Here is a 19,643-nt window from a genome sequence, read left to right as displayed (position 1 = left end):
TTTCACGAACTCAATCATGGGGTCAAACGCCTTCCATGGCCTCTTTATTCAAGAGATCTAAGCACCATCGAACTTTTATGGGATGTTCTACATTTCATCCTCCTCCATCCCTCAAAAAAATAAATCGAGCTTGTTTTCTTTGAAGAATGATGCAGTTTCCCATCACGCACGGTTCAGGACTTGTATGACAGCATTCCAAGAAGAACTGAAGTTGTTCTTACGGTAAAGGGTGGCCCTACCCCTTATTAGGTCCTCAGTATTGATATATCATTGTGTGACTCTGTTATTTTATCCACCTCATGTACCTTCAAGGGCAGCATATACTCACCTCTTTTGGACTCAATTCCCCCCCGATCTCGTAAGTGCACGATAAATGCTTGTGTGTTTATATTTAATATATTTTTAATAACTTCTTGAATAATGGATAAACCTTCATGCAGTTACTTGTATAACGTACACTGGTTCATATGGCGGAATGTGACAAACTGACTGTACTCTACAGTCACGGCTCTGCGTCCAAATCTCTCCTTCTGTTGATGTAATGCACTTTCTGTATTTTTTCTCGGAGATGCGCGTCGCTTTGGAGAAAGCCGTCTCGGACAAAAAAAAAAAAAAAAATATTATAAATATAATGCAATATAATATTTTTAAAAAATATGAATTCCATTCCTTGAGTAAGGTACTTCACCCTTGACAGTTAGAACAGCCTGCTGTATAAATGGGTACATTTTTATGTTTATGATTTTTCTTAATAATAATAATAATAATAATAAAAACAATAATAATAATAATAATAATAATAATAATAATAAAAACAGAGAGGTCAAGTAGACGATGCCATTACATCGGCCGGCCGCTAGAGGCCAGACTCACTCACTACGTTCCCAGAGCCGATGTCCACCATAGAAACTAGTGCACATATTTGGGTTACACGATGTAGGTTTTTTTTATTATTTTTTTTTTTTTATGGTTTGTTTTTAAATGAAAACATAAATCAGACGGAAAAGCAAGGAGGGCTGCACTAGCAGTTACAGGAATGTGACGAAGGGAAGGAAGCGGAGCAGAGAAGGAGCACCGCCGGTTGCGCCTGTTTTGGATCGCGGCGCCTGCCTGGCCCAGGCTGGGGTGAGCGCGTCGCTGCTAACGCGTTAGCCACAGAAACTGGCTCTCGTGATTCCGCGCGTGTGAGAGCGCGCGAGCGTGGCGGGCGCTGGGGGAAAAAAAAAAAAAAAAAAAAAAAAAAAAAAAGGTGCTTTCTCACCGCGACGGCGTCGGGAATGTGAATTCTAGCTGGATTCTTCTGCTTTTTTTTTTTTGTTTTTGTTTCTACACTTCACGGACGACTGCAAATCACGATGGTCCAGCGAGCTCCCGCGTTGTCCGAGATGTGTGTGTGGTGACGGCGTCGCTGTGTGGGACTTGACAAATACACGAATTTCGTCGTGCTGCTACTGCAGTTTTTTGTCATAACTTCTTCTGTCATGTACTGCGCTCCGTCCTCTTCTGGCGTCATCTTCTTCTTCCTCATATCGTTATTTCTTTATTTCTTCGCATTTTAAGGCTTTTAATCTGCACAAACGTGTCATTTTCGCCCTCACTCACATCCGTCGGAAGGAAACAGATAAAAACAAACGCTACACTGCGGTGTGTGCAGGCTCTGTCGTTGCAAATATCACAGAAATACACCCAGTACATGTATTCATTTAACTGACATTTCCCCTAAGCGACTTAACAGCGTTAAGTTACTCTGACATTTATTTACACAGCTATGGACCAATCGAAGGTAAGTGCCTGAACACAAGCCAGGGCCAGGTACTACAGCTGCTGGAGTGGGATTCGAACCCGCGACCCTTGGGCTTAAGGCAGCATGCATCTCAACCTCCTGCAGCGCTGCCAGCTGTCCCAGCAAGGTTAAGCATAATTGTGTGATTTCTGGTGATACATTAAATAAATATGTTGCCTTTTGCTCTATACTATGGTACAGCTGCAAATACCCAGGTGTTTTCACTGAGTTTGGAGCTGAGTGCCAACCGTGGGGTCTTTGTGCCAATTAAAGTGGGGAGGTGGGCTATGGGGACAGCTGGTAGTCTAGTGGGTGGAGCTGCTGCCTTTGGACCTGAAGATCACAGGTTTGAATCCCGCCTCCAGCTCTCGTACCCTTGAGCAAGGTACTTACCTAAATTGCCCAGTAAAAATTACCCAGTTGTCTAAATAGGTAAAGGATTGTAAGTAGCTTTGGAGAAAAGTGTCCGCTAAATGAGTACATGTAAATATGGATGATGATGTGTGCTTCAGAGCCTCAGGAGGGATGCTGTGTGAGGGAAGAGTCTGTTCGTGCCTTGTTTTGGTCCCGTTTGCTCTGTGTTGATTCCTGCAAGGGAGGGTTTGAGAAATGTGATGTCCAGGGTGGGAAGGGTCAAGCCTTTCTTCTTATCGCCACGATCCTGTCGCTGTGTTTTGGCCAACGTGAACAAGAAAGAGGTCCGGACACCTTTTCCGTTTGCCTTGGGGCTCGATTTCGGTTCCCGATAAAACGAAGTGCGGCGCTCTATAAAGGGAATTATCGAGTGTTACAGTCGGTCGTGAAAGTGTGCGAGCCGTGTCTGCGGAATGTAATTGCGTGGCCTTTCGGTGTAAGGTGAGACACGGTACATCCGACTCCTTTTGGTGTGAGCAGTCGTCATGGTACGCTCTTCCGCTCTCCGCCTTGCGCAGATGCGGCAGAGGAGATGGAGTACGACGAGAGGCTCGCCCGCTTCCGCCAAGGCCACCTCAACCCCTTCGACAGAGGAGAGGAGAATGGACACGCCCACAATGGTAAGTGACGAGGCAAAGGGCCCCGGAACCATGAGTTGCCCTGTGTTTGTGTTTCACATTTACATTTATTCATTTAGCTGACACTTTTCTCCAAAGCGACTTACAATGTTAGTTTACCTACAATAGTTTGCCCATTTATACAGCTGGGTAGTTTTACTGGAGCAATTCATGATAAGTACCTTGCTCAAGGGTACTGGAGCTGGAGATGGGATTCAAACCTGTGACCTTTGGGTCCCAAGGCAACAGCTCTAACCACTATGGAAAATTGACGTGGCGCATGGTCATTCATATCCATTACCTTTGGCATACAGAACATCATGGAAACATACAGAACGATATCTAAGGCAGTAAGGTCCATATTTTACATTTTTAAGAGGTGCCGCGGATGAAGAGTAAGCGATTTTCATTCAAGGGAACAATACAGCATTTGCAGAGATGTCTATATCGAAGAAAAATGGGCATAGAGATGGAGAAGGTCGCAGGTTTCAAAATAAATAGGTGTAGTTGCATTAAATTAGCTTGTAGAGACCTGCCAAGAGCGCTATCTTATTGTCCGTCGCAGTCCACTTCATACGTTGCTAAGGGACACTCCTTGAGGGGGGAAAAAAGCTATTTTTGGGTAGGTCACCTCCAGAAATGTTCTTGACTGACAGGGCAGTACTTTGTAGTGGGTTCTTGTCACTTGAGGATGTGACCTTGTAATCTGTGGGTGTGTAAGGAAACTCATGATTTACATTACTTCATTTAGCAGACACTTCTCCAAAGTGACTTCTACTGGGAACTATGTAGTGTTACTAGCCCACACACCTTATTCACCAGGGTGATTTACACTGCTAGATACACTTCTTACAATGGGTCACTCATCCATACATCAATGAAACACCCTTTCTGTGTCACTCACGTACTATGGGTGACTTTCAGTCGCCAGTCCACCTGAACAGCATGTCTTTGGACTGTGGGAGGAAACCAGAGCACCCAGAGGGAACATGCAAACTCCATACAGACTGAGCAGACTGAATGCACATCCTCCCGCACCGCCCAGGTATTAGGAGACTGCCGCGCTACTCGCTGAGCCACTGTGCTGCCCGTCCAGCAGGATTGTCACACATCAGGAGCGAGACCCATGCTTTTTTGCATGTCTTGGTCTTAAACACCTAGGTACAGAAATCTCACCGTTCTGCTTCTCAGCAGAAACCGGTCAAGTGCGGTACAACGCTAACGCTGAACTGTTGTTAATCAGAGTCAAACGTAAGGGACATGTTGCCACCTGCTTCTTGACAAAACTCCAGAGAGGTGCGTTGCGCTCCTGTTTCTGACACTTCTGGAAACATCCTCGCACTTTTAGATTTACCGAGCATTGACTCCTTTCATCATTGGGGTGCAAATTTCATGGAGAAGCTCGATGATAAAGTTCATCGCACACTCAGCTACTGGTGTCTGTAAAATGTGTTAAATTACGGTATAATTGTTTTAAGCTCTTTGGGTTAAGGCGGGGCTCTCATGGGCTTCTTGCTATTGGTGAACCCCACACAGAATGAGTGCGGATCGAACCTACTCCCACCCGTGCAGTCCGTGTACTGTGAGGTTCCAAAGCTACCTGCTGCACCACCATGCTGACCCCCCTACTTTCTCCAAAGCCCTATGTGACCTTCAATAGGATTTCTTTGCCTTCTCTTGTCGCACTTTTACTGTGCAGCCAATTGTATGTTTTGCGGAGGCAGTGCGAACATGAAGTGAAACAGGATCACCAGACTGTTTCCTTTTTTTGTCAAGACTAGCGCTATGGTTCAACCCCCTTGTCCCCACGTGCTGAGCTGTGGACAGTTGGGCAACCGCTCCGGGTTTTATGTACTGCAGCTGTACAGCACATCTTCCGTCTCTGTTTTTTTACCTGAGCGCTTACATTTGAACCACAGCACTGCGCCATTGCTCACCCACCATGCTGTACTGTGAGATCTATGCAGGTAAATTATTATTATTTTTGTTGTTGTTGGTTTTTTTTTTTTTACAGTGACCAAAGCTAAACCTGGCTTTATGTTCTCTGGTATGTCACCGTTGCTCACAAGGTACATTAATTGGATGGATTGCTGTGTGTTAATATATTTTGTGCACTCCTAATTATTTGTAGTTTTTTTTTTCCTTCCTGGGCTGTTGGTTATGTTAAAAGTAAGGTAAAATTTCACTGATTTATACTTCTGTTTTTTTGTTGGAAGAGACTCGCTGTTACAGTCCTCAGTCTCTTCAACTAAGCAACATTTTGCTCATTAAATATACTTATATTGTCCTTGCTGCCTTTTAAACATCATACATCTACTCAGCAGTATTATTTCTTAATTTGTATGCTGCTAAATTATTATTGTACTATACATAATTTTCTTTACAATTTTATGATTGTAATTTGTATAAGTTTAACATGGTTTTTATTCTAGATGTTATTTTATTGTAATTACTGTTGTTTGAAGTTTATTATATTACATTTTCTTTAATGTGTGGAGTTTGTGACATCTGCAGCTGGTTCGCTATTGATGCTGCCATGGTTCGAGATCAAAGTTCCTGAGCTGTTTACATAACTGTTTGGTACAATAAGACACTGGTGTTCGGAATACATAATGTATTCTTGTTAAGCTACGCATACATGATATTAGTGCACATACAGCGTAGGGCCCCATCCTCTACCTTCATTCCCATACCTCTTCAGTATGTGAAAAGCGCTATTTAACTAATATAATTCTGGGTCCTTTGGATTATTCTGAGCGTCTGTCTTGTCTGCAGAGGTGAAACCAGAGCTGTTCCATTCTGAGGCTAAGACCCAGAGCACGGACCGGGCCATGGACCTTGGACTGGCCGAGGACCACTTCTCCCGGCCCGTGGTAGGTGTTCCTGACTGCCCACCGTGCCGGGAAAAGAATGGCCTGGAAGATCAGACCATTTGTGGAGATAGCCTATAGTGCTGTTACTGAATTAGAAATTCTAATTTATTTCGGTTCATTTTAATTACAAGCACAGCTGGTAGCATAGTGGTTAGAGCTCCTGCCTCTGGACTTGAAGGTCGCAGGTTTGATTCCCACCTCCAGCTGTAGTACCTTTGAGCAAAGTGCTTACCCTAACTTGCTCCAGTAAGAAATTGCAGTTATTATATTTTACAGTTATTACCCAGCTGTATAAATGGGTAAATAATTGTAAGTAGATTAACATTGTAAGTCACTTTGGAAAAAGTGTCAGCTAAATGAATAAATGTAATTTCCCTTAAATTAGCCTTCATAGTCTGGCTTTTAAATTAATTCTTTAGGGATAAATGTTTTTGCTGTAGTTAGACTTTTTACATTGTGCTTGAATGTTATAGCAAACTTTTCAATAACGTAATGAAAATTGTGAGTAAGCCATGTGATTGTTTTAAAGCTCAAAGGACAAGATTGAGCAGGTGAAATGTATTGTTTGAGCTAATGGATCCACATTGTCTTCTGATGATTGGAATTGTAAATCCATTTAGAGTTTCAGAGGAGGTACAGCATAATGACAAGTTTGTATTGAACCTTGTACTCTTCCTGCTAACGTGCTGAATTAGGGAAATGGTCACAAGACAGAGTTAGAACACGGCCTGCCAAGTTAGTCATTTACCCAGAGGTCTGGGAAAGAACAGCAAATTTTCTGCCTGTGCATGTCTCTTTAACCAAGTATGTCCCATGTTTCCCAAGTTGAAAATAAATTTTACATCATGTAGTTTACATTTATTTAATTTAGCTGGCAATTTTCTCCAAAGCGGATTACAATGTTAAGCTACTTAGTTATTTACCCATTTACACAGTTGGGTAATTTTACTGGAGCAAGTTAAGGTAAGTCCCTTGCTGAAGGGTACTACAGCTGGAGGTGGGATTCAAACCTGCAACCTTTGGGTCTTAAGGCAGCGGCTCTAACCATCACATTCCCAGCTGCCCTATCAGGTATCAACTGATGACTTTTAGTTTTACTGTGGCAAGAAAGTAGTTTAAGTTTGTTTTTGGATATTTCATAGCTCTGGTTGTCTGGATCAGGCACCCTTCATTGGAATAGTCTAGTAGTCCAGTCAAAGTTGTATATTAAATACTACTTTTGAGAAATAACAAAGTACCAAGGGTGAGGTGCGGGAAGGAAACTAAGGAATTGAACCAAGTAGGTTGTGGTGTGCACATAACTCTGCGGTCTACTTTGGAACGTGGTTTTTATTTCAAGGCCAGGTAATAACGTGTCTGGCATCGTGGAGCTGTTCCTGGTGCTGAAGTCTTCCACTTGTACTGTTGGTCACATAAAGAATGTAACGATACCCACTTAGATTTCCTCCTCTGTACTGGCGGACGCGGTTTTGGAAGCATTGTGATGGTTTCTCTCACGTTGACCATCAAGCTCCCTGTCTCTCTTGTTTTAAAAAAGAAAAAAAAAAATTAAAATAACAGACAGTGCTCTAATATCCATAGAGAGAGAGTGCGTGTTGAGAGCCTAAGCGGGCTTTCCTGGTCCATGATTTAGGGCTCTTTTGTGGCGTCCGACATCGAGCAGCTGAAGCAGGCGATTGAGGAGTGCAAGAGGCTGATCCTGGAGCTGCCTGAACACTCTGAAAGACAGAAGGACACAGTGGCTAAACTGATCCACCTGCGCCTCAAGCTGCAGGAGTTGAAGGTGCCGTCATGTAGCCGCCTGTGTGCCCAGCCATCTATCCATTCATCCATTAACCATTGGTACATCAACCTGCAAATTCATATCTTCCTCCATCCACCTTCCCATCCATCCACACAACCACAGATCAACTCACACACCTGCACGTCCATCTATTCGTCATTCTCCCTCTACATCCATTCATCCATCCATTCATTTGGCTTATCCAGCTAGTTGGCAGCGGTCTAGAACCTACAGTGGTTATGAAAAGTCTACTGAGCCTGACTGAAATTTGAGCTTTTTTGATTGAGGGGTTAGCATCAAGACAGATCATGTAGGCTTTTTTCAGCTTTCAATAAGACTGTATATTCCGGAGCATTTAAGAGAAAACGCATCAGTAATGAGAAAAAATACAGTAAAACCCCGATTTAACACGCCCCGATTTACTGTGAGTTCGGATATAACGCGATGGGTTGTTGGACCCTTTTTTGGTCTTTCCGGAATGTAAGAAACTATATTGAAAAGTTCAGAAGTTTACAAACTTAGCAAACCGTCTTGCACGAGTGGGTTAGAAATGCTGAAATACCTTTTATTCTTACAGCTGTCTTTCTTGGCACCCGCCATCAGTTCAATGTCGACAAATGAATCCTCCAATTCGGAAGCAGTCTAGATTTCGCTCGCAGCCAGCAACATGCTACATTCAAGCAAGGAACACTTGATCGTTTTTTAAAAAAAAAAAAAAAAAAACTGTAAATGATGATTGCTAATATGTCACTATTGTTAATAGTTTACATGTACAGTACATGTGTTCTTGAACGTTTTTATCGAATTAACTCTGAGTAGAATGAAAGCAAAGTGAATTTTTATAACTTGCCTGAATGTAAACGTGGTTTTAAGCCCAAAGTACTTTTTGTTGTTTGTTTTGTTAAGTAAAAAGATTTAATAAAAATTGATGTATTTTAGTTTCTAGTGTAACAATAACCATTAATCTGCGGAATTCTTTAATTCAAAGGTTGTACACTTGCCAGAAAGCAAAAGTGCAAAAAACGGGTCAAAGAGGGAGAAAATAGGGGTCATTTAGAATGTACGGTAAACATTTGGTCAGTTTGAACTCTGATTTTCTTGAACCTCGATTCAGCTCGACCCTGATTTTTTTTCGCGATGACATTTAATGGACTCTAACGATCGCGTTATAACGATGTCTTGATGTCTTGTTTGCCTTAGTGTACATACCCTATATATTGTGGGTGGTTATTATGTTCAAATTTAGCCACGTTTTACATCATGCACTTTTTCCTTCTCCTAAAATCAATGAATGTGACTTTGATTAGGCATAGGTAAAATCTGCTGTTTCTGTGGAATTTCTCCGAAGATTTCTTAGATGCATAGTGTAGCGTAGTGTAGCCCACAGGGAACTAACAAAAGATTGTACTGTTCTTGTCAGGCTCTTATTGTTGAAATGTACAGACCAGGTAAGGGATATAAAAGAATTCAAATTACAAATGTCATGGAACACTGTGAAGGCCATCATTAGGAAGAGGGAGACATGTGGCAGCATCAGGCCATCACATCAGGATGCCACTGGAAAATTGATGGCCAGGTAAGACGAGAGCTCATCAGATAGACTAGCAAGAAGGCAAAGGCAGCCCAGCATAACTGGTCAGTCCTTGCATATAACAGTCATTTTGCATATTTCTGAGCTATAAGGTCTGATTTACTTGGCTTCGTGGCAAGATGGAAGCCATTCACAAAAAGAGCATCAAGGCCTGTAGAAATTTTGCACAAAGGCACATCTCAAGGCCATGTGACAAAGTGTCATGTTGTCTGATATGATTAAGTTAGAACTTTATGGCCATAATTCCAAAAATTCTTTATGATGCAAAGGCGACACCGCATCACCCAAAGAACACCGGCATGCCTGACAGCAGGTACTATGGCAACATCATAGTGTGGTGCTGCTACTATTTAGCAAGAGTGGGGCTCTTGTCAGGGTATACACATCATGCACTGGAACAACAGACAATGACTAGAACATTTTTAATTTTTTCATATTAAAAAATCGATGAAAATACATTTTTAATTAAAATAAGACAAAGTATGCAAAATAATAATTAGGAACAATAAAAATGTATAAAATCCCATCTGTATACAAATGGATAAAGAGACATACCTTTGTGTGTATGTAGAAACATTTGCAAAAGACACCATTAGAAGAGACATGCGCATTGGCCTATTACAGTTCATATTATATGCCAGCCAATCATAAGTCTTGCACATGACCCATGTGAAGGAGGCTCTTGTTCACATGCGTGTGTTTACATGTTCTCCTCGTACCTGCGTGGGTTTCCTCTGGGTGTTCTGGTTTCCTCCCACAGTACAGACATGAAGTTCAGGTGGATTAGTGATACTAAATTGCCCTTAGTGGATAAATGGGTCAGTGACTCTGTATGTGTGGCTACCATGGTTACAGTTATTTCAGTTACAAGCTAGGGTGTTTGCCCAGGGTGTGCCCTGTCTTGTGCCCAGTGATTCTGGGATAGGCACCAGACTGCAGTGAACCCTATCAGGACAAGTGGTTAATGAAAATGGATGGATGGAAGGATGTTTTTTTTCCAGGAACATTCATACATACTATATGTGCACATTTATTTGTTTTCAGAGAGTAAAACTTTGCGTACACATGTACATTTCTATATATGCAAACGTGTGCGTATATATAGAGGTATAGTGTAGGAAAACACTAAATGTTGGGAGCTATGAACTTTTGGAGGAACAGACACATCATCTCCCTGTATAGTCTGTTGTTTCTAGGATAGACTGTAGTGGAAAATGAAATCTTATATATAAAATGAAATATTTTTTGCTTATTCTGCTGCCCTTTGCCAGAAAGTGGACGTTTAAAAAAAAAAAAAAAAAATAAATAAAATTAAGAGGCAGCTCAACCTAGTACCTGCTTAAAAAGGGGGGGAGTGGGTCATTGTGCTAGAATGGCTCTGTCAAAGCCTGGACCTCAGTCAATCCAGCTGATAATCGGCAGACTGACCTATAATGAGCTCCAGATGGGAGATCCCCCTCACTATGTTTTTTTTCACGCTAAAATATTTAAACACGTGAAGGTGGAACTGCCATTTGGAATGTCCTGATTTCCAGAATCACTTCCCCAAAGTTTCTCCACATCACAGATGGGGCTATTTTTTGTTTTGCACCTTACTCGTGACTGATTACAAGTTTACCCTCACATTACTGTACTCTCAGAAACGGTGCCACAATTGTTTGGTGCGTTAATCAAGCCAGCAAACGCCTTGTATGACAATCTCCATGGAGATGATCTCCATGGAGACCATGAGCGCAATGGCAAGTGACACGGCAGTGGACTTAGCAAAATGTGTCACCCTGCAGGACCCTGAGGAGGATGAACCGAACCTTCGCGTGCTGCTTGAGCACCGGTTCTCCAAGGAAAAGAGTAAGAGCGTGAAGCAGACCTGCGACAAGTGCAGTGCCATCATCTGGGGCCTCATTCAAACCTGGTACACCTGTACAGGTAAGGCTTACTTCCACTGATACCTGTAGATATGCACAGATGAACCCCTGGTCATGTGTGCTCTGTTGTGGCTGCTAGCAGTTCTTTTTAGGGGGGCTCTGCATCTGAAAAGACAAAAATAACCGGTAGAATGTGTCTCCAGGCAACGGAGTTGTGCTGCAGTTCACATTCAGTTGGCTGATTAACCTCATTTTACACTAAACCAGCTGTTGCTGAGCAACATTGGTGTCCAGCAGCACAGTCCCCTTAGTTTTATACAGTGTTTATGTAAAGGCGTCTCTAATGAAGTAGAGCTTTTTGGGTTTTAATGTAAAACTAATCTGCTAAGTGAATAAATGTAAATGTAAAACAACAGGAAATAGCCTGGCTTCTTGTGTTACATGTTTGAGTGACAAATCTTTGAAGAAGCTGTTTTTGACTGCGTTTACTTCACTTACCAACCAATGTCAACAACTGCTTGTCCCGAGTGGGGTTGCGGTGAACCGGAGCCTAACCTGGCAACACGGGGTGCAAGGCCGAAGGGGCTAGGGGACACACCCAGGACGGGATGTCAGTCCGTCGCAAAGCACCCCAAGCAGAGCTCAAAGCTGAGACCCACCACACAGTGGGCACCGGCCAAACCCATCATGCCGCACTACTTAACTGTTCTTGAAACTTTCTGTGTGTAAGAGAGCAAAAGTAACCTTCATTGTCCTACCTTGCTGTTAGTTGGCAGTAAAATATGCAGAATGAGAATAGGAGTGTGGGACTATGTTCATTCACCTTCCTTCCACAGTGTTTACAGGTCCTGTCTGGCATTAAGTTTCTGTGATCAATGTCAAGAATTAGGAATGTTGGATTTGTGTGTCGGATGAATCAGTCGACGTTCTGCATTGAATAGGAGTTTGTACAGACAATGTATATTTGCGTCATTTAAAATAATTTTCAAGTAATTTGATGTTCACCAGAAATATTAAAATAGTTTATATATAGACACCCTTACGTAAGTCAAAAATTACGTATGTCAGATTCCCCCTTCTCCCCCAACATTCACCATCATCACGTGCTCCTTTAAACGTGCAGCATCCTTTACTATCGTATTTATAGACAATACAGCTCAACCTGGTTCCCGTTCTATAGACGGTAATCTTTTGTCCACTTTCATACTTCCTTTATTATTTTTGATTTCATCTCCAAATCGATTGCTGTACGCTTGCAAGACAGTTCTTGTTTTCCTTCAAGTGCACGTTTACCACCAGGCATTGTGAATAAAGAAAAGGGTAACAAATATGCGACAAAAGCACTACACGAATGAGAGGAGATGTGTACATGGCTCAAAACATGTGGGAACTGGGAAAATACAGCTTCCTGCTATGTCTGGCTACACCGACTTGTGCTTAATATATTTCAGATGTTTTGCGTAAAATACTATCTGTTAATAATGTGTAGGCCGGGAATCTTTTTTTTTTTTTAAAACCTAAATCTGGATTTATGCAAGTCAAATTTACGTAAGTAGAGGTGTGTGTGTGTGTGTGTGTGTGTGTGTGTGTGTGTGTGTGTGTGTGTGTGTACACACATTAGTGGCTTTTTCAAAATCAGACTTGTAAATGAATAAAGACGTGTCTTGTATCTTTTATTGGTTGAGTTGGTGCTGTTTCTTGTGTGGAAAGGTGGTGTTTGTATTTGGTTGTCAACTTGTAATTGCTGATGAGTGATTGGTATTGAGTTTAAATTGTACAATTTGGAATGCGATTTATAGAACTGCCACTAGATGTCCATACGTTGATTACATTCTTTGTTTTAGCGTAAATGCGATAGTAGTAGAGAAGAAGAGTTTGCCTCTGAGTGTACGAGTGGAGCGACAGATGTTTTGTTGGTATTTTATTAAATGTAACGTTGTTATTAGAAAACCCAGAAGTCAGTCTCGTCATTTGCGAACTCAAGAAGCTGCAACGGGGTTAGTGACAACAACATGTCTGTGTTACTAACTTTGAATGTGTAAACCGCAATGAAAGCTGAAAGTGGTTAGAAGCTCACAAACATTGCGGACACTTTCGGATGAATTGTTCAACTGTCAAGATTGATTAGGAGGTTGTGGAAACTATTTTTACTGTATTTTTAAATTTTAATGCCTTCAGTGAACTTTTTATTTTTTTATAGCTTTATCAGGTTTTTACAAAATCTGACCAGCAAATAAATGTGATAGTTTTACTTAAAAGTGACTTTAGATTTACGAACAAATTGAGTTACGGAGGGACTTTTTGTCCCAATTGGGTTTCCCAGTTGAGGAACCAGTTTATTGTGTAGAATGCAGTTAAGGTGAAGTGCATTGTTAATACTTGTGTAAATTAGATTTCAGGTGCATTCATTAATCTATTACTCCTCTTTCTTTCTGTTTTTTCAAGGCTGTTACTATCGTTGCCATAGTAAGTGCATGAACCTCATCACTAAGCCTTGTGTGAGGTCGAAGGTGAGCCACCAGTCTGAGTATGAGCTGAACATCTGTCCCGAGATTGGGCTGGACAAGCAGGATTACAGGTGTGCGGAGTGTCGGACGCCCATATCACTGAGTGAGTGCACCTTCGCAGCTGTCTTTTCGCCAGTCCTCCACAGGGCCACCTGAGATTTCCCACAGCCTTCACAAGACTGCCTTCCTGGCTGTCCCTCCCAGCCTCTTGCTCAAAATCAGCATTCCTTATGCTGAAACCTTTAAACAGGATTGTTAGTGTTTCATTTCGGTCAGGAATACCCTGTGGATTTTTTTTTTTTTTTTTTGGGAGGGGGGAAAAGGCAACACCTGTAGGAACACCTGTATGGAACTTAGCGAAAAAGAGCATGTTGATTTCAAGACACACAAAGAAGTGCAACATAGCTGTTTATCCAGCTAGTGTGAAGGGTCACTCATGGCATTGATCATGTGTGCTCTGCAGGGGGTGTCCCCAGTGAGGCTCGCCAGTGCGACTATACAGGACAGTATTACTGCAGCAGCTGCCACTGGAACGACTCAGCTGTCATCCCTGCACGCGTCATCCACAACTGGGAGTTTGAACCCCACAAGGTGGGACAAGATACTGGTTCGCAGCTACGTGTTTTGAGAGTGCTGCTCACTGTCCTAGAGACTGACCAAACACATCACCAAGGCCAACCATACACAATATGGAGAGTGAGTCAGCATGTTCTGCTCACAGGTGATGTGAGAAGACACAGGACATGCTGACTCACTCTCCTTATTGTGTCTGGTTGGCCTGGGTGATGTGCTTGTTCTTTCTGTCTAGTTGAGCTGTGTGTCTCTGCACTGTTGCCTAACTGGCACGCTAGTACTGCCTGACTGATGTCTGTGCAATACTTCACAGTGGTCTGTTTTGCAGGTGTGTCGGTCATCCATGCGCTACCTGACCCTCATGATCTCCAGGCCTGTGCTCAAGCTACGTGAGATAAACCCACTGCTTTTCAACTTTGTGGAGGAGCTGGTAGAGATCAGGGTGAGTCCTAAGGCATTATGGGTCACAGCAGCACAAAGCACTGTCATGGGATACCTGAAGTCATCTGAATGTACTGCAGGCATTGAGTAATTATCTGAATATGTTTCTGGTTTCTTCTTACACTAAGGCCACCCTGCTAAAAGAAGGAAGGCAATTGTGTACATTTTCTTAAGAGCAGTCCCCCCCCCCCCCCCCCCCCCCAGCGTGAAATAAATGCTTATTATGCAACATTCAGCTTCCTTGATGAGTTCAGTTCCCCATCCAGTTCCCTTTTTAATAGCCTAGGGTGGAGAATGATTACACTGAAAGCCCGGAGGATCCATTTGGAAAGGACAGATTGGCGTAGAGAGGCTGTGAGTGTGATTGCAGTTGTCTGTGGTGTGATCCTCCTCCAGAAACTGCGCCAGGACATCCTCCTGATGAAGCCCTATTTCATCACTTGCAAGGAGGCCATGGAGGCCAGGCTGCTGCTGCAGGTCAGTGCTGCCCTGGAGGAGTCACTCATTGTATGGTGCACTGTCATTTATTCGCAGGGAACGCATCCCTTCCTTTCACATTTACTATTTTTACACTACATATTTCAGTATACAGGAAGGTAATTTTTACTGTACCAGTTCAGGGTAAGTGCCTTCCTCGAGGGTTAGTAGTACAGCAGGAGGTGGGATTTGAACCTGTGTCTTTCGAGTGCGACTTGGGGCAGCTCTCACCAATACATAACCTGGTGCCTCAATTCAAGCTCTTTATTGCGCCGACACCCTTATGCATTAGGCTGCATGACGGTGCATCAGCCACCATTTTGGATGAAACCAGAACTAAGGAGTTTTGAGGGTCATGTCCATGTTGAGTTCTGTGTGGGGAGTGAGCGCCACCTGCTGATAGGTCTCTCAGCTCCAGCACTGACTCAGCAGAAAAGGATGACTTACTCTCTGTGCTTTATAAAACCGCAGAACCCAGTAAAGATGAAAGCAGCAATCTTGTACCAGTATTCAGAAAAACCATCAGCTGCAAAGCTATTTCCATTTATGTATACAATCTACAGTGGGTGAAACAGTTACCCTCTAGTGCATTTGTTTTCTTTTTTTTTTTCTTCTTTTAGTAATGCACAGCTGTTCTTTCAATATAAGGTCATGGAAATGTGTATTCTTTAATCTCTTGTGCAGTGTGTGTGTAGGGTATTGGCTATGGCCTTTGTCTTACCATCTAAATTTCCCCAGTTCCCACTCCTGCTGTATGGCACCTTTTATCAAGATAGTACTTAGTACTTATCCTGAATTGCTCCAGTAAAAATAGCCCTGATGTATAAATGGCTGAATAATTGTAATTAGCTTGTATAACCCTAACATTAAAATGGTATGTACAAATAAATGAAGGTAATAATGTTATCTTCTTTCCAGCTGCAAGACCGGCAGCACTTTGTGGAGAATGATGACATGTACTCGCTGCAAGACCTCATTGACATCTCCAGCGGCCGACTCAGCTGCTCCCTCACAGAGATCCACACGACGTTTGCCAAGCACATTAAGCTGGACTGTGAGGTGAGTGTTGCACACGGCTGGTAACTACACTAACCCCTATCAATGGGAGGTGGTCAGGGTCCCCAGTGCATACTGTGATCAAGACTGTCTGTGGGCTCCCACTCACCAAATGTTCTGGAGGGGAACACACGTCCACCATGTCCCACAGACACCCAGCTAAAGACCTAATTTTTCAGATTTTTAAACTGCCTAAATGAGATAATGTGTTGTTTTTGTTATTAATGTGTCAATATCGTGTTGTTGATGTAATGCACATGTTCTCTGGGATGTATGTCGCTTTGAAGAAAAACGAATGAATAAATGTACAATGGGTACAGTTAAATTTTAATAAATGCATGAATACACCAAGGAATTGTTGGACTATGGCCAGCACAAATAATTGTTATAAAACCTTTTTCATTCTGATGGCCATATACTTACGAAGAATGTGATAATATTGAATACTCTAATACACAGTGCAAAAGTAATTTTTCATTCCTTTGTTGGTGGTGATATTTTTTAATAACCTGACATTTCATTTCTTTTTTTTTTTTTTTTTTTTTTTAAACTTGCCTTTTGATGCAAGGCTGTCGCAGACCAAGAGTGTTTCAGTATATATCAGTACATACAAGTTGTTATCTTCAGGAGGAAATTAAATAAAATAGGATCTGGTCAGTCTGATACCGTCTGAAGTTACATGGTCTTATAGATGCTTCACTCTGTGGCAGAACCAGATCTTCATTCCCAGTCTTTATCTTTAACATAAAAAAACTCGAACATCTCTCTCAAATAAATGTATGGATGAGTGACCCATTGTAAGTAGTGTATCCAGCAGTGTAAGTCACTGCGGTGAATAAGCTGTGTGGGCTGATAACACTACATAGAGTTCGTTGGAAGTCGCTTTGGAGAAAAGCCTCTGCTAAATGTAAATGTAAAAGGGTAACTTCCCCCGCTTCTCATAGGCAGACTACACTGATGGTGACTCTAGTCTAACCACTGACTAACAGGGAATAGCAGTTTTCTTAGGTCTTGTACGTGGCAGTGTCCTAGCGCTGCGTTACAGTGTTCTTCTAATGGAAAACAGACTGAGTACCAGGTCTTTTGCACTTTGAGACAGGTTTCTCAGTTTGCAAATGCAAAATACTGAGAAGTATTCCGTTCCGTGGACACCCTTTCTCTGTTTCTGAAAGGCCTTTGTCTCACTATAACATTGAGAACCAAATCTGCACTACTTTTCGTGAAAAGAATCAATAGTTTTTCATTATTTATGCAGTTGTAATGTCAGTGTGTTGACTCATGGGTGCACCCTGGGGGACAGTGTTGTCCTCAAGGATGTGTCTGTCTGACATCCTCTTTCCCCTGCTGTTCTCTCCTTCTCTTCCTTTCCTGTAGAGGTGTCAGGCCAAGGGATTCGTATGTGAGCTGTGCAAGGAGGGGGATGTGCTCTTTCCTTTCGACAGCCACACCTCTGTGTGCCATGACTGCTCAGCTGTCTTCCACAGGTCAGAACCCAGGGTGACATGTAGGGACATGCTGCAGCGAAGGGAGTGCAGTGGCCAGGCACTAACACTTCCATTTACCTTCATATTGAGTTAAAGCTACTGCATGGGGGGGGGCGCAGTGGGTTGGACCAGGTCCAGCTCTCCGGTGGGTCTGGGGTTCGAGTCCCGCTTGGGGTGCCTTGCGATGGACTGGCGTCCCGTCCTGGGTGTGTCCCCTCCTCCAGATTTTTGTCCTGTGTTGCCGGGTTAGGCTCTGGCTCCCCGCCACCTCGTATGGGACAGGCGGTTTAAGATGGTGTGCGTGTGTGAGCGAGCAAGCTACTGCATGGTTAATGGGTCAGTGTATAATACCTGATGAGAGAAATTAAAATGTGCTAGACAATTTCCTTCTTTTGCTATTTGCAAGCTTTAGTGGGTGCTGTTTTAAAATAAAATCTATGAGCTGGATGACTATCTCTAATTCAGTGTTTATCTGCCCTGTAGGGACTGTTATTACGACAACTCCACTACATGTCCGCGATGTGCTAGAATGACAGAACGCAAACACGATGCGCCCAACGATTCCCCAGAGCCCGGCTCTTAGGCCTGCAGCTTGGCCTCTGCACTGTGACAGCCAACAGGAGACACTAGATACCCAACTTTGAGTGCCAGTTTGTAAGGACTGGTATTGTGTAAGTAGCATTCACTCCTTTCCGCGTCTCTGCTTTGAGTTATCCAAAATGGTATTTTCAGCATATACATCGGCAGCATTGCACTTGACGACGGCACATTGTGAAGAATATGGATTACAGGAAAGAGGAAGTGGAACGCCTGTCACATGCTGCAGTTACCATGCACTAAAAGCCAATCTTGAGCACTAAGGAAGAACCCCATTTTTTAAAGGGAAAAAAGTTGTCACTAACACAATGCAGAGCTACACTAAAATCAGCAATTTACCAACCAGTGGGATTACAGCGGTGGACTTTGTTTACAGTGTTTTACAGAGGAAACAATATGCAGCTTCAAATTAACTGACATGCAGTAACTGCTCGACCAAAATAAGAAGCTCTTGCTGTGCTGTTGCTCATTTGCTCTTTTCAGAGCTGGTACCAGAAGGTGTTACCCTTAATGCACATAAATCAGCAAAGTTTCTGACACCATTCTGTAGTAACACTAAATGGTCTTGACTATTTTAAAATTTTATTTTTGTATCAAGTTAATGTTCTAATTTTGTTTGTCCAAAAGTGTTTTTTTTTTTTTTTTCTCCTCCTGTCTGGAGTGTTAAGACCACCAGGTCAGAATTGTCATCATTAAACTAAGAAATTTGTGATGGTATATGGTTTCTGAGGATTTACCCTCTGCAGTACTCATCTTTGTGCTCTCTTGTGATGTGCAATTGAAAATGTGCATATGTACATGGTTAGTTATGTTTATATGTATAAATGTAGTGTAGTTTATTCCTTATTATATTGTAAGCTTATAAAATGCTTATATACAAGTTATTTCAAGAAACATGTACATTTATTTATTATATTGTACATGGATATTAATATTTGACTTTGTAGCGGGTTGTAAGCTCCTAACCGTGTTTTGCATGATTCCTGGAAGTGAAGCACGTTTGACATTCTATCTATGTAGTGAAGTTCTAAAGCATAAATACTGTTAGTTATACATGAAATCAAATACAAATCAGGCATGAATATATTTCTTATAGTATCTGGCCATGCAATATTTTTCCCCCCCGTTTATCCTTATTTAAATACCTTGATCAAGGGTACTACTACAGCAGGACTAGGATTCCATCTGGAGTGTAGTCAGTGTTCTAATTGCTATTGTTCATTCATTGTTATTAATAAAGTTTCCGTTGAATATGTTTGTCTTATGTCCTGACACAACTTAAGTCTTGTGATTTTTCTGCTCTAATGATTAGTGTACAATAACCTCTTTACCTGGTTACAAGTATACTAACTGAAGTTTAGGTGAATATGTCTTCTAAGCCGAAAAGCACCGACACTTAAACTTATACAGTAGTAATATGCATGCAGATCCTGTTTTTAACAGAATTTTAATCTAAATTTAAAAGGAAATCGTCAGACGCTGCAACACGGCATAGTGAAAAAGACGTGTCCAACTCCATGCAAATATGAAATGGTTATTTGGGAGGAAAAAAAAAAAATTAAGCGTGGTATAAAGAACCATG

At 42.2% G+C, this 19,643-nt stretch overlaps 1 protein-coding gene across 4 annotated transcripts; it reads left to right on the top strand.

Annotated features, from left to right (window-relative positions):
- Positions 1-893: 893 nt before the first annotated feature.
- On the top strand, positions 894-19,326 carry def8 (differentially expressed in FDCP 8 homolog). 4 transcript variants are annotated; one of them, XM_018763640.1, is made up of 12 exons: positions 894-1,125; positions 2,716-2,817; positions 5,590-5,687; positions 7,321-7,470; positions 10,846-10,987; positions 13,372-13,536; positions 13,897-14,024; positions 14,335-14,448; positions 14,844-14,924; positions 15,843-15,983; positions 17,355-17,464; positions 17,948-19,326. In XM_018763640.1, exons 2-12 carry the CDS (start codon positions 2,730-2,732, stop codon positions 18,045-18,047), a joined length of 1,317 nt encoding a protein of 438 aa, XP_018619156.1. In that variant the 5' UTR covers positions 894-1,125; positions 2,716-2,729; the 3' UTR covers positions 18,048-19,326. The 4 variants fall into 4 exon arrangements, with proteins under 4 accessions (XP_018619156.1, XP_018619158.1, XP_018619159.1 ...); XM_018763642.1 differs by lacking the exon at positions 7,321-7,470; XM_018763643.1 differs by lacking the exon at positions 2,716-2,817 and having other exon boundaries at positions 1,026-1,125.
- The last annotated feature ends 317 nt before the right edge of the window (positions 19,327-19,643 follow it).

The sequence above is a fragment of the Scleropages formosus genome, chromosome 11 (genome assembly GCF_900964775.1).
Source record: "Scleropages formosus chromosome 11, fSclFor1.1, whole genome shotgun sequence".
Classification (NCBI taxonomy): Eukaryota; Metazoa; Chordata; class Actinopteri; order Osteoglossiformes; family Osteoglossidae; genus Scleropages; species Scleropages formosus.
Note: the sequence above shows the minus strand (reverse complement) of the source record. Positions and strands in the feature narration are given on the sequence as shown.